Genomic DNA, 15,794 nt, shown 5'->3' with positions numbered 1-15,794 from the left:
GGCAGATGTGATTGCAGAACAATTGGCCATTATCTTTGAAAACTCATGGCGAAGGGGGGAGGTCCTGGATGACTGGAAAAAGGCTACTATAGTGCCCATCTTTAATAAAAGGGAAGGAGGAGGATCCGGGGAACTACAGGCCAGTCAGCCTCACCTCAGTCCCTGGAAAAATCATGGAGCAGGTCCTCAAGGAATCAATTCTGAAGCACTTAGAGAAGAGCAAAGTGATCAGGAACAGTCAACATGGATTCACCAAGGGCAATTCATGCCTGACTAACCTAACTGCCTTCTTTGAGGAGATAACTGGGTCTGTGGATGAGGCAAAAGCAGTGGATGTGTTATTCCTTTACTTTAGCAAAGCTTTTGACATGGTTTCCCACAGTGTTCTTGCCAGTAAGTTAAATAAATATGGACTGGATGATTGGACTATAAAATGGACAGAAAGCTGGCTAGATTGTCAGGCTCAGCAGGTAATGATCAATGGCTCCATGTCTAGCTGGCAGCCAGTTTCAAGTGGAGTGCCCCAAGGGTTGGTCCTGGGGCCTGTTTTGTTCAATATCTTCATTAATGATCTGGAGGATGGTGTGGACTGCACCCTCTGTAAGTTTGCAGATGACACTAAACTTCGAGGAGTGGTAGATATGCTGGGGGGTAGGGATAGGATACAGAGAGATCTAGACAAATTAGAAGACTGGGCCAAAAGAAACCTGACGAGGTTCAACAAGGGCAAGTGTAGAGTCCCGCACTTAGGGCGGAAGAATCCCATTCACTGTTACAGACTAGGGACCGAATGGCTAGGAAGCAGTTCTGCAGAAATGGACCTAGGGGTTACAGTGGACGAGAAGCTGGATATGAGTCAACAGTGTGCCCTTGTTGCCAAGAAGGCTAATGGCATTTTGGGCTGTATAAGTAGGGGCATTGCCAGCAGATCAAGGGACATGATTGTTTCCCTCTATTTGACATTGGTGAGGCCTCATCTGGAGTACTGTGTCCAGTTTTGGGCCCCACAATACAAGAAGGATGTGGAAAAATTGGAGAGAGTCCAGTGGAGGGCAACAAAAATGATTAGGGGGCTGGAGCACATGACTTATGAGGAGCGGCTGAGGGAACTGGGATTGTTTAGTCTGCAGAAGAGAAGAATGAGTGGGGATTTGATAGCTGCTTTCAACTACCTGAAAGGGGATTCCAAAGAGGATGGATCTAGACTGTTCTCAGTGCTAGCAGATGACGGAACAAGGAGTAATGGTCTCAAGTTGTACTGGGGAGGTTTAGGTTGGATATTAGGAAAAACTTTTTCACTAGGAAAGTGGTGAAGCACTGGAATGGATTACCTACGGAGGTGGTGGAATCTCCTTCCTTAGAGGTTTTTAAAGTCAGGCTTGACAAAGCCCTGGCTGGGATGATTTAGTTGGGAATTGATCCTGCTTTGAGCAGGGGTTGGACTAGATGACCTCCTGAGGTCCCTTCCAACCCTTATTATTCTGTGATTCTATGTGGGAGAAACCCAGCATCCCTCTCCCAGCCAGCACCACTCCCTCCAACACCCACCAACCAGTTACCTTCTCTCCTGTGCACCCCCTGCCCCAGCAACCCACCCTCTCCTGCCACTTTTGCCTCTGGGCAACCTCCACCTGGCAATCCCCCGAGCTAGCCACGGTCACCTTCACCCCTGCATCAACCTCGGGGACCCCACCCACCTGCCATCTCTCTCTTGCTCACCCGTCCTTGCCATCTTCACCCCCCTGCAACAACCCTGGGCACAGACACACCCTGCCAGCCCCTTGCGACAACCCCCTCCTGCTCACTTCTCCCTTGTCACTCCCTCCTTGCCACTGCACCCCCTGCAACAAGTTTTTTGCCTCTGAGCAATCTCTTCCCTGCCACTACACCCCCGCCTCCTCCACCTCTTGGCCACCTCCCCGCCACAACAATCCCATGCACCCCTCTCTGCCACCTTCACCCCCTGGAAAAGCCCCCATATGACCCCCGTCTCTGCAGCCCCCCCATATCCCCTGCACTTTGTGAACATCTGGGCCCCTGGTGGGAACTTGGCCGTAGGAAGGTGGGGGCTGGACATCGGAGGGGGGGGGCAAGGTTGAAGTTTCACCTTGGGCGCAACATATCCTTGCACCATCCCTGATGTTGGTCTCATGCCTTGTTGTCTGTGCACCACCAAACCCTCCACCGAATCCAGAATTATTTAATTTCCTCCTTGGCTCTTCCGTGGCACTCATCGCTGTAATAATCAAGTGCTTAACAAAGCCCCTCTGAAGTAGAGAGAGAGCACCATTTTATTGATACAGAGGCACACAGAGATTATCTGCTATTTTGGGTGTCTGATTTGAGAAGCCTAGGACCTGTTTTTCAGAATAATTAGCATTTTATAGCACTTCATATTTCAGTCTACAGGTCCCATTAACTTCTGTTGCTGTTGAGTGCTCAGTCATGTGTGCGAATCTCACCTCTGGGTGTCAAGTTGGGCACCTTATAAAATAAGGATCCCACAATTAGTGGCCATCCATGAAAATGTTTGATTTTAAGAAACTTGTTCAGCATCACACAGGAACTCTGGGGGCAGAGGGAGGGATAGAATCCAGTTCTCCAGGGTGGCTTTCAGCTGCCTTAACCAAGAACCCTTCCCTTCTCTTCCTGCAATGCCCTGCCTCCTTCACAACACACTTTCTCCTGTCTGCAGAGACAGGAGTCCTTCAAGTCTCCTTCATTGCACAGTCCTGGTACATCCCACACACAGGAGGAGGCCAGGGTCCTACAAGCAATAGACTCATTCACTACATGACCTCAGTTCATCCCCAGAGCAGATCTATCCGGTGCACGGAATAAGACAAGGGGCCTGTAGGAAAGTATGTGATCATGCAAGTAAGACTCTAATATAATGCGCAGACACACACAGGCAGAATGAAGGTTACATAGACAGCCTTAATCCTAGCATTTCTAAACTTTTGAGTGCTTGTCTCTGCAAACTGATCATTCGTTTGCCATAGATGCTTGTATCTAATTTCCTGTAGATGTAGATTTTAAAAAAACAAAAAATATTGCACCCTGTGGAACTATGCAGACCCCCACATGGGTCTTCAGAATCATTGCAACGTTTAGAGTTACCATTAAACCCCCAGCACAGTCCTGTATCAGTTGAGCTAACCGAGCAATTGATAGCAGTACTGGTTGTTACCCTGTGTTTGAATTAGCTGTTAGAGGTGAGTGACACACTTTGCCAGGGGGTTTCACAGCTGTTCGCTAGACAGTGGAGGCATGTTGAGACTTGGGGATTGTTGGTTCGATGCAGGTTCTGCAAGGGAGTGGTTTCTAGTGGTTGTAGACCCTTCTGCCCCAGGTACCCCCACATCTGCTGTCAGCTCCCTGCTTATCAGCTGCTGCCTGTTCAGGCTGATAGCTCCTCCTGAGCGTCAACACTGGCAGCACTGAGAGCATAGCCTCCCTGATCCCAGTTCCTGTGTCTGACACCACAGTGGCCTTTGGCAGCCAGGAAGAGAAACAATCATAGGTTAACTTAAACCCTGCTTGGCTCCTGTATCCCTGGGCAGGATTGAGCCCAGTACAGAGGGAATCTGCAGAGAGTTTAGCTACCAAACTCAAACAAGCTTCCACGGAATAGGTGTGAACTGTTACTTTCATGGGGATAGTAAAAGACATATTCCTAATACCAGAGCAACTGGTACCAAATGTCAACCCCTTGTTCCAAAGTATGGAGGTGATAATGCAATGATTGTGCAGATGCACTTTTAAACATGGGCACTCTTCGCTCCATGGCACATTTCTGTCCATTGAATAACATGCACCTGACACCTGCGGTTGCACCCACTGAAGTTTTGCCATTATTGTCACCATTTTGATTGGCAATGTCCAGACCCACAGTGAGAAGCTGGATGCTGCAGGAAGATCTTGGTTGAGCTGAGATAATCTTTGTGGGAAACAAAGCAGTTCTGTCACTGAGCCACCCTAGAATTCCACTTCTGTGGAGTTTTTGTGCTGTTTGCAACTAGGTGTTTTTAATTTTTCTATTTGGGTGGGGGTGGGGTGGAGAGAGAGGATGTGAGTGGCAATGAAAGTATATGGCTTCATTGCAGCTAGGCTGTCAGGGCTGTGGAGGGTTCTCCAGTGGCCCTGGTGCTGGAGGATGAATGGCTTGCTCCTTCTGCAGAGGTGAGAGAGTGGAGGAGGAAAATACCACCATCCTCAAGCCCTTATGGAAGAATGTGTAGGAAACTTGGTCTCTGGTTACGCATGAGGAGTTGGTGCATGAGCTACAATTTGGACCAGAGTGACTTCCATAAAGAACGGGCAGTGGGACATTCGCTGCCTGTAATGTACATGTGTAAGGTCTGAATGTGGCAGGTTGTCAGATTTATGTGGTGTACCCTGGTTTTGTCATCTGACAGAATTCAGAGTCCATGTGTTAGTGTTACTTAAAGGTAACTTGAAATGACTTTTTTAAATTAGGTTTGTCCCCCCCCCTTTTTTTTTTTTGCTTCATATAATTTTCCCTGCTTTTGTTTTTACCCTAGAAATAACCGGAATGTGAAGTCAGGTCTTTCTTGTTCCTGTAGGATGACTTTCTTAAGTCTCCAGATATGTGGTGTGAGCTCACAGCTTCTGTGACAACCTGGAGTGAGGGACATTCTCTCAAACATTCATTAGTTATCTAGGTGTTAACCAAAACAGGTTTAAACAGCCAGAGTCAAAATCTCATCACATCTTAATTGTTCAGCTTTCACTAGAGTTGTTACATTTCTTATATGTATTAAACGAAAGGCAGAAAACACTCCTATTCTTGACATTTTAATCCAGCCTTCCTTATACGTCATGAAATGCCTAACCTGACTTCAGGGCTGCCCAGAGGATTCAGGGGGCCTGGGGCAAAGCAATTTTGGGGGCCCCTTCCATAAAAGTTGCAATGCTATAGAATACTATCTTCTTGTGGGGGCCCCTGTGGGGCCTGGGGCAAATTGCCCCACTGGCCCCCTCTTCCCCTCTGGGTGGCCCTGCCTTTGTCTCCAGCTGTCCCCACTTCTGCAGGTCATCTTTGAAGTATTCCTATTCTGACATGCAGAAAGTGAGGCCTCTCAATTTGCTACCACCAGTGCGCCATAATCCAACTGGCAAAAACCCTGCAATACTCGAATGTTGCTGGAATACTTCTACTGTTGCTAAAGGAATGCTCACTAGAATCCCTTTCCAGCAGTTCTTGAAATGACAAAAGCCTCTGAGGGGCAAAATGACTTCAAGACTGAAGTAGTCTTATATTTGGGGACAGCTTTAAGAATCCATTAACTCAGTAACATTGAATTGTAATGGAACACCTATGGGACAGGTTGTTGAGTAATTATAGAGAGCTGATTTCTTATAATCAGTGCTGCTACAGAGCATATGAAGTGTATTCGCAATGATGGGACACAACGGTGTTGTTTTTGATAATAGCTAGTGAGAAGGTTGATGGGAAATTTCTGGGAACTGAGATTAGTAGAAAGACATCTAATGGCAAGAGGTGTAATTCTTTTGGGATGACAATAAGGAATGCATGTTACAGATGCAGGGCCAGATTCTGATCTCGGTTACACTGGTGAAGTTATGGAGTGAAAGTGTGGATTTCCACCAATGTGATTGGGATCAGAATCTGTCCCACAGTGAAGAATAGTATTAAATATTTGAGTGGAACAGTTTTCTAGCCTAGGAACACACATTAAATATTTGCTGAACATTCATTAGAGAAGTGTAATATAAATAATACTTGATGGTAAGTCTCTTGAGCTAGCTTGTTTTATCGCCTTCTGGGGTTGCTTGCATGATGTTCTGAAATGGTATTTCCAGGCATTCATTGCTGTTTGTTTTTCTCCAGACTCATGAATAAATCACTTGCCAGTTTTCAATCACCAGGAGTCATGTGCCTTATCACACAGAAATGAGTATTATTTACAGGATAGAGGTGCTAAGTGACACTATGGTGCTCTCCATGCACAGAGGAGTGTATGGTCCCTGCCCCAAACATCTTGCACTCTAAATAATCCAAAAGTGGGAAAAGGAAGTAATATTGGTCCCATTTTATGGATAGGGACTGAGGAGCAGAAAGATTGAGGCACTCAAGGTCACACTTGAAATTTGAGTCTGAATTGGGAATTGAACTTGATCTTCTGAATTCCAGCCTAGTGCCTTAACCACTAGTTCCCTTTTAGAAGGGAGAATATAGTTTGCTTCATTGCTAGGTGCCTTCTAAATAGTTTAGATACTTGCAACTTAAATTTATTAGTGTTTCTATTTTCTGAGCTTCTGAATCTGGTTCAAATATGCTCACTGCCATTGAGGCCAAGTTCTTATTCCTGAAAGTACCTTAGTGAAGTCATAGTTAGAACTCTGTTCTGTGTAGCCTGGAGTACATATCCATCCATCCATTTCAGCTTTCTCAATCCACCAGTGTGCCACTATGCCTTGATTCTAACTTCAAAGCTGCTTGGTATTGCAGTTCTAGGTCCTTCTGACTAGATCTGTGAATTATGCTTAGATGTGGCATATTAATGCAGTAATTTTTATAATGAAGACAGACTAGAATGAACCCATTAAATATCTTTTCATTATAGATATCAGAGAATGTCAAAAACCCAGGCGAGGAAGGGTATTCTTGTTAAATAGCGGGATTAGGATTGAAGAGATCGGGTTTCAGTTTCTGCCTCCATGCACTTCCTCTGTGAAATTAAGCAAACTCTTTGATCTCTCTGTGCCTTAGAATATTTCTGTAGGAATAATTCCTTTTGTCTGATTAGACAGTAAACTCTTTGGTGCAGCAACTGTACAGTACCTAGTGACACAACAAGGCTTCAATCTCTGTTGGGACCTCTAGGCGCCACATTATGTGAATTACTACAAGACTGCCCAACATGCTGAAATTTCAGCATCTCTACATCTATATACTATGGAATATATTACACACTTACTTAACACCTTTAGGCAAAGGGAGTCCTGGGAGGAACACCTGTTTCTTTCAATACTCTGGCATGAGGGATTTGGGGTTTTTTAGATATTGTATTTCACATTCCAAAAACCAACTAGAATAACGAAGGCACTAATACAGGATTTTACTGGAACCCAAAGCACCAGGTGTGATCAAATTTTTGAAGGCTAACGCTAATGTTGATCCCCAAAATCTTTCTCTCCCCCCACAGGTGGCTGCTTTAGGTTTGCATGGGCACCATGAGAACCAGAAGAAATGGCACTTTGGAAGGTTCAAAAATTCTTTACTCCAGTATATCTCGCAGCACAGATGTGTCGTACAATGACAGTGTAAGTAACGGGCACAATGCATTTCCATTGTACGTGCGTGGGTGTAGTCTCACTTGGAACTCTGCCACAGTGAATTAGTCTCATACACAAGGAGGAAGATGTATAATGGGCTTGCAGCACTTTTTCCTTAAAGAAAAATACTGTTCTATTCTATAGCCAATGGCCTCTAAAGCTACTGTAAGATGTAGTAGGTAGGTCAGTGTCACAGAATGCTAGAACATTTTTTTTTTTTTTTTGAAGGACTTTATCCCAGTTCTGGACCTTCTGTGAGCAGCGATAGAATGCTGCCAAATTATTTGGGTAGGTTTCCATTATGGACACAGGTAAATTAGAATGAATCATGACCTAATTTACCACTTGAAACTAGATGTCCAGAAATGAGAATTAAAGCACTACCCTCCTCCTCCTTGCTGCACATCCTGGATTCCAGGGATTTTTCCTTCATGCCAATCAAGACTCATTGGCTCTGACCCTCCGCTGCCTTGCACTTTGTGGAGTTACCCGATCAGAGTAGCTGTATGTTACTCACTTTTCATGGGTGTAAAAAATCCTTGCAAGGCAATGGACTTTGGAGCCTGGGTGCTGTGGGCAGCTGCAGATGGACTCCTTACAAGTGTGAGCTTGAGGGTATCCCATACACTAGTTTTCATACTGCCAAAATGAAGAATTATTAATGTAAAATCTTATTAGCTTTTTGCTTTGGTGAATAGTATCCTCTTTGAAAGAGCACTATACTTTGAAGTATAAGTAGCAGATCTCTCATATTTCAGATGTCCTTTAGGTTCCTATACGGGCGGGGACCAGGAGCATCTAAAACCAAGAGAATGAACTTGTCTCATGAAATGGGCAGGTGTCTGAAATGGAACAGTGCAAATGAAATAACTTTTGAGATGGGCCCAAGCTATTTCAGTTGGCCCCAAGTCTGGATTCAGAACACCCCCAACTGAAATGTGTTCAGATCCAGGGTTTTGGTTTGGCTTATAGGCAGGGGGCAGCTGCAAAATGTGACATGAGGTCTGTGTTTGGATTCTGTCCCTCCTCCTTCTCTCGTAGTCTCGGGATGTTCAGGACTGCATGGCTTTGGTTTGGCTCACTTTTGAATAAACACTTGACGTTTTATACAAAGTCGATTTTTTTTTTTTATATATATAATGGATCTCATGGTTTGAAACACGTCAGACTTGAGGTCTTTCCAAGTGCTTAGGAATGTAAATCTTTATTTGCAGTAGAATTTGTATCCAGGCTTCTTTCCTGGTCTAGATTTAAACTCCACCGTTAGCAGCAGCTGCACAAAAAGGCCCCAAACAGGCTGTGCCTTTGAGAACTCTCATATGGATAAAGGAGAACTCCACTTCACTGAAAAGATTCAGATTGTCATAGAACTAGTAGCAAAGGGAAGTAAACTGCTACAGGCTGCAATGCCTGTGTGTGGGGCACGTGCAGCAAGGAAATAAACTGTACTTCAGAGGAATGTGAATTCCCTCTTGTTCCCAGTGGGGAGTAACTTTGCTACTCATCCACAATTGTAGCAACCTACTACTTCCCTCATCCTGGCTGACGTGTGGGCATGGACAAGGTTCTGCCAAATCTCTGCCCACTTATTCAGGTACGAGTGCCTGCGCCCACAGCCAAGGGAGGCTGTTCAGGAGCATAGAGGGCAGGGTGCAATCAATCTCCCCTTCCATGTCCGGAGCCAGCACAGTCCACACCACGTTCTAGCCTTAAACAAATAAGAGTAAATAAAACACAAATAAAATCATTTCATGATCAGATAGGAAGCTCCCATTTTGTTAGTCCCTGGAGGCAAATTTAGGTGCAAAAGAATTAACATCTCCATAGAAACAGCTGCGTATCGGAGAGCTTCCAGTCACGTAAAGCAAGGTCTATTGCAGTGTTAAACACTTTGGTGTATTTAATTTAGCAGAGTTTAATTATTAAATTAGAAATGGAAATTACCTTAAAACAATCTGAATTCCACTGGGGTTTGACTCGAGAGACTTAATCTCCTACTGGGGCATGCTGGGTTAAATTAAAATACCAAGTGGAGCTGGCATCTCTTTTGGTAGGGGCTAAGGGGAAAAAAAGGTTTGTTTGGAATGTTGGCGATATGATTTTAAACACCATTTAGCAGGTGTGGTTTACTGTGATCCCATAACATTTCTAAAGGTGTTAAACCGGGTCTACACTAGGTGCTGAGTGGTGTTCAGAATTGTGGTAGAAGTGGGGACTGCTTTGTAACTTCTTGATATTGACCTAGTTATTGGGATGTTTGCTGTATGAACATGCTGGTTATACCAACAGCGCTCTTAGAGAGCAAACAGGAAGATGAAGCCATGTTTCTAAATGTGAGCATGTGTAACCCACACACCTTCTGGGTGTGGTGTTCTGTCCCGTCTAGTGGCATCGAGACCACTTAGAGAGAAAATGAGTCTGCTCTACAGCCTTAGATAAAAGCTCGTTGGCTTTTAGCTCATGCACTAAGCTCCAGAAGTCCCCAGTTTGATCCTGCCCACCAACAACTGGGGTCTGTTGGCATTATACCTGTCCCCAGCATGCGCTTAAGGGACAATGCAAGAGCTGTTTGCTTTGATGCTCATCATGTTGTTAAAAACACCTTTTTTTCCGATCCAAACAAGGCCTACTAGGACATTCTGATAGTTATTGATTTTTTTTTAAAGTTCTTGTTTTAATATTTCTATTGTAGTTAAAGGATTTAGCCATCACTTGCCATCCTCCTGTACTGCTGCGCCCACACTGACCCTGACGCTACATTGTGAACAAATGAATTACAATGAATCACTGCAGTTTTCCTTTAAATGCCAGTGTAAGGCACCTGTGCTGCCTTTAAACAGTTTGCAGTGCTGAGCTAAAACTTTTCCCTCTAATTTTCCCCCAAAGGATTTGGTCACCTTCATTCAAGAACATTTTAAGAAGAGAGAATGTGTCTTCTTCACGAGAGATGCCAAGTCGATGTAAGCAAATACTCTGATCTTTGCTTTTTACAGGAGGAGGTAGTGCTGGTCGAGAGCAACGTAATGAAATAACAGTCAACGCCAGCATTAGGGTTTTGGGGAACTGCCAGTGCACTTCCTTGTGCACCCTTGTCTTCTAAGTCTCACTTTTGCCTTCAATCTTTTTCTTTTCTCCTCTTCTCTAGTCATCTTCCCTGTGTTCTGATCATGATCCAGGGGGAGGCCAGATACAGCTCTGGGTATGCTTAAGAGGTTGGAATGGCAGATTTTCCTCTGCCCTCCAACACTCTGGATGGGAGGAGAGAGAAGGCCTCCAGTCTAGTCTACTCTGGAAAGTGAGTTTGATAAATTCAATCAAAGTTGGGACTATCATGCAGGGCTGGCCTTACCATGAGGCGTACTGAGGCGGCCGCCTCAGGTGCCAGACTGTGTGTGTTGTAGGGACGTGCACTAGGACCCAGAGTGTAGAAAATTGCATCTGGTGCCAGTGCATATGTATTCTCCCTGCTCTAGATGCACAGAGCTGGTGGAGGGCTGTGCTGGAGGAAGGAGGGCACAAGAGACATAACAGGCAGGCAGGAGAAAAGGTGAGAGGGAATAACAGAAAGCAGCAGGAGCTGTTGGGAGAGAGAGGAGAAGGCACCTCTTGTGTACCTCTCCAGCACCCCCAGGAGCCTGGACTGATTCACACCAGCTTCTCAGGGAGCTTCCTGTTTCCTGCTGCTTCCCTGAACCCACTTGAGGAGAACAGGCAGTCAGCTGAAGTAGTAGGAGCCAGTTAGGCCCTTAAGACGCTGATATCTTCCCTCACTCAGGCCCTGCTACCAGCCTGCTTATTTGTTCCCTTCAATTGAGTGAGAGCCATGTCAGAGAAAAACAGAGTTCTCACTCTCTGGGTGCAGCAAGTGAGGTACTTTATTATCTCTAGCAATTTCGTGGAGGGAGAGAGATAAACAGGTCTCTCCACAGGTAAACAATTACAGCAGCATTTATACCTTTTGTAACATACAATAATGAGCAACAGTTGCATTTTGTTTTATATATAGGTCATCTTGATATCTTATTTTTCTCACTTCTATTTAGACTATAGTCTACATGGCATACTTTAACACAAAGTTGCAACAACTTCTCACACAGTTCTTTCCCACTCGCCTCACACAATCCTCACTTCTACACGTCTTGTGTTATTAGGGTTACAGCTAGCCTGACTCTTGCTCACCGAGGGGACTGTTTGCTTTGAAATCCCTGTCAGTTCTTGCTCTATTTCCACAGCCACTATAGCTGGCACAGAACAGCAGTCATGAGTGGAAGAAGAAAACGCTCCTCTGGGGCAGCATTCAGAAAAAGAAAAGCTCCCTTTGCTTTCTTTCTATCTAAACAGGAAGGAGCTCTCCAGAGATACAGACACAAATGTTCACAGTGAGCCTTCTGGCCCTAGTGAGGATGTGAGTGGTGAGGGATGCCTGATCTTCCAGTTAGTCAGAGTACAGGTGACCTGGCAGCTACTGCAGCATCCATATTTCCATCTCAAATGGATGTAACCATGCACATTCCTGAAGAAAAGTGTAGATCAGAGAAGAGTGTGGTGGAGGTGCAAGAAACAGCTGCTGCTGAGTTTAGTTCCTTAAGTCTAGATGATCCAGGACTGTGGACCCACATGAGCAGTAGCCTGAGGGACATCCTTGTACTGCATGGGCCACAGCAAGTGAAAAACTTAGTTTCCCAAAGTCAATGAAAATAGAAGTTTCTATCCAACACATTACTGGCATGAAATCCCCAATGTTGACAAAGTGGAGAGGCCATGGCTTATGTACTCAAAAATCGAGAATGTTGCATACTGTTTTTGATGCAAACTCTTCCAGTCTAATGTTCCAGCCACATTGGGTTCTACAGGGACAAAGGATTGGATAACTCTGGCTAGAAATCTGGCATGCCATGAGAAGGCAGCAAATCACCAGAGAGCATTCCATAGGTGGAAAGAGCTTGAGATGAGATTAAGGTTAAAGGCCGCCATAGATGATTAGCATCAAGAGAAGACTGCATCAGGGCCTCTTTACTGGCAAAATGTTTTGAAAAGGTTCATAGCCATTGTGAGAGTGCTTGCTACCCAAACCTAGCACTGCATGGCACTTCAGATCAGCTGTATGTGCCAAACAATGGAAACTTCCTTAAAATTATGAAGCTGATGACTGAGTTTGATGCTGAACTCCAGGAGCATCGAAGAAGTCACCACCCAAGAAATCTACACACACCACTACCTTGGAAAAACAATTCAAAATGAGATCATACAGTTACTGGCAATAAAAGTCAAACAGTTTGGCAGATTTGATGTCAGAAAGATATTACTCTGTTATTCTGGACTGCATACCTGACATCAGCCATACGGAACAAATAACTTTAATGACGCGTTTTGTAACAACAGATCTTAGTGAAAATGTCCCTGCAATGGTGACTGTCACAGAGCATTTTCTAGAATTTATTGACATTGATGATACTACAGGAGCTGGTGTGATAAATGTGCTTCTTAAAAAGCTGGAAACTATGGGAATTGCAGTAGCTGACATGAGAGGTCAAGGCTACGATAATGGTGCCAACATGAGAGGAAAGAACAGAGGCGTGCAGACATGGATCCGAGAATTAAATCCTCAAGCTTTTTTTGTCCCATGCAGTTCTCATTCATTGGTCAGTGATGCAGCATCAGCTTCTAGTGAGGCTGCTGAATTTTTTTAATGTAATTCAAAGCATCTATGTATTTATCTCTGCATCATCTCATCGATGGCAAATTTTGAAGCAACATCTGGGAACATCCTCTCTGATACTGAAACCATTGAGTAATGCATGATGGGAAAGTCGCGTGGAGGTGATAAACCCTATCAAACACCAAATTGGGAAGATAGATGATGCCATAGTTGACATTATGGAGGCTAATGCTATGACAGGAACTGTTCATGGGAGAACAGTGGCAGAGGGAAATGGAATCACCAGAAACATACATAACTTCAAATTTCTGTGTGGCTTAGTGTTGTGGCATGACCTACTGTTTGAAACAAATGTAGTAAGCAAGAGACTCCAAGGTGTTGACCTTGATATATCTGGAGCAATGGAACAACTGGACAAAGCAAAGTCATACCTACAGTCTTACCAGTCAGATGAGGGATTTCAAAACATTCAGAGTGCACAGAAATTGGCACAAGAACTTCACACTGAAGCTATTTTCCCACCCATTCAAGAATACAAGAGTCACCGAAGAAGATGACATTTTGATTACGAGGCACAGGATAATCCCATAAGAGACCCCAAACAACAATTCAAAGTTGAATTCTTTAACCAGGTGCTAGATTGTGCAATACAGTCAGTTGAAGAACATTTCATGCAGCTCAAGGAACACAGCAGTACATTTGGGATGTTGTATGATATTCCAAAACTCCTTACTATACCTGAAGAAGACCTACACCAGCAATGCAGGGCACTAGAGACTGTTGACACAAGATGACATGCACGATATTGATGCGAGTGATTTAGGTGATGAACTGAAAGCCCTTTCAAGATACATTTCAGCAGGATCAACTCCAATATGTGTACAAATAAGATGACCACCCTCTTTCCAAATGCTTTTGTTGCTCTGCACAGACTTCTAACACTTCCTGTAACAGTTGCCAGTGGAGAAAGCAGCTTCTCCAAGCTGAAGTTAATAAAAACACATCTACGCTCCACCATGACACAGGAGAGGCTAATTGGCCTTGCAACCATCTCAACAGAGCATGAGCTGGCCCAGACCGTGGACCTTCAGCAGGAAACAGTTCAAATCTTTGGAACCAAGAAGACACGAAAAGTACCACTTTGATTATTCAAACAGATAAAAATGCCAGTGTTTACTATGCAGACAAGAAAAGTTAACTTTCAAAGGCCTGAACAGCAAATGTAAGTGTTACTTTGAAGTTTTGAACAAGGCATTTTAAGTTGTTAGTCTTCCTTTATTGGGGTAGGTAGCAGAGCAGTACCATGAGAGGAGTAGAACAGGAAGAAGGCAGAAATGGAACCTTTCAAAGTTTTGGCCCAAGTGAGGGGGCATGGGGGCATCATTTGAGCTTCCCCCCTCAGGTGCCAAAATGTTGTGGGCCAGCCCTGCTGTCATGCAAAAGGGGGAGGGGGAAGGGCACCACGCCAGTAGGCATCTTCGCTCCCCACTAGCAGATTCCACGGCTCTCAAATGCCAGTTTTTGTATACAACTAGCTGGATAGCATAGACATGGGTACAGAATGAAGAAACAGGTATCAAGGGACAACGCATATACAAGGCACTAATGATTGGCTGGGTGTTGCTGAATATCCCAACATCAAGTCCTATGGGAAATAATAAATTCAGTTGTCATGTTGTCTGGATCAGATGTAACATTATTTTACTGGCAAGCATTTCAATGAAATGAATGGGGTCTCATGGGATTGATGTGAGGCGGCATATTATTTTTATTATTATTTGTATTACCATAGCACGTAGGAGGCCTGGTCATGGACCAGGGCCCCATTGTGCTGGATGCTGTACAAATCCAGAACAAAAAATGGCCCCTGCCTCAAAGAACTTACAGTTGAAGTCTAAAACAGGAGACAACAGATGGATACAGACAGAAAGGGGAGTACAAGGCAATGCTGAGACAGTATTGGTCAGTATGATAGGCAGTGGTCTCAGCACACCTGTGGCCTAGGTGTTCTCAAGTTTTTGTAGCTATCACAGAAACGGAGAGTTTTAAAGAGGGTTTTGAAGGTAAATAATGATAGCTTTGCGGGTGTTGATCCTTGGGAAGAGCTCCCCAGGAGGGGCAGCATGGGGGGAAAATATGAAGGTGCTTATTTGAAAACTCAACAAGCGGGTGGTTAAGGCTGGTATCATGGACCAATCAGAGATGGTGGTCAACATCTCGATAGTGAATGAGATGTGGGGATGGGCCATGATGGGCCTCGAAAGTGAGGGTAAGCTACTGTTGAATGTGATAGAAAAGAGGGAGCCAGGGGAGGGATACAAAAGGAGGGGTGATATAGTCAAAGCGACAGGCTAGGAAAATGATCTTGGCAGCAGGATTCTGAATGGATATGAATGGGGCAAAATGCATTTGTCAAGGACAAAGAGAAGGTGGCTGCAGTAATTGAGACACGAGCTGAAAAGAGCATCAGTAAAAGAATCTTTCATCCCCGGTAGCATTCAGGGCACTCTTTACACCGTACGTTTAGAGTAAACTACGTTACTAGGGAAATTCAACAACTCTCAGGAACTTCATAGGTTCCAAGACCAGAAGGGACCATTATGATGATCTAGTTTGGCATCCTGTATAACACAGGCCAGAGAATTTCCCCAAAATAATTCCTAGAGCTCATCTTGTAGAAAAACATCTAATCTTGGTTTAAAGATTGTCAGTGATGGAGAATCTGGTTAATCACTCTCATTGTTAAAAATGTACACCTGGCTTTCAGTCTGAATAGGTCGAGCTTAGTCTTCCAGCCCTGCTGCATCTCACC

At 44.5% G+C, this 15,794-nt stretch overlaps 1 protein-coding gene across 3 annotated transcripts in view; it reads left to right on the top strand.

Annotated features, from left to right (window-relative positions):
* The window catches only part of TRPM8 (transient receptor potential cation channel subfamily M member 8), a 124,381-nt gene that overhangs the window by 21,509 nt on the left and 87,078 nt on the right, over positions 1–15,794 (top strand). For all 3 annotated transcript variants that reach the window (XM_050916480.1, XM_050916478.1, XM_050916479.1), the window contains exons 2-3: positions 7,194–7,311; positions 10,210–10,283. In XM_050916480.1, the coding sequence (XP_050772437.1) occupies positions 7,213–7,311; positions 10,210–10,283 (173 nt within the window). In that variant the 5' untranslated portion in view covers positions 7,194–7,212. The remainder of the gene's footprint in view (positions 1–7,193; positions 7,312–10,209; positions 10,284–15,794) is intronic.

The sequence above is a fragment of the Gopherus flavomarginatus genome, chromosome 10 (assembly GCF_025201925.1).
Source record: "Gopherus flavomarginatus isolate rGopFla2 chromosome 10, rGopFla2.mat.asm, whole genome shotgun sequence".
Classification (NCBI taxonomy): domain Eukaryota; kingdom Metazoa; phylum Chordata; order Testudines; family Testudinidae; genus Gopherus; species Gopherus flavomarginatus.
Note: the sequence above shows the minus strand (reverse complement) of the source record. Positions and strands in the feature narration are given on the sequence as shown.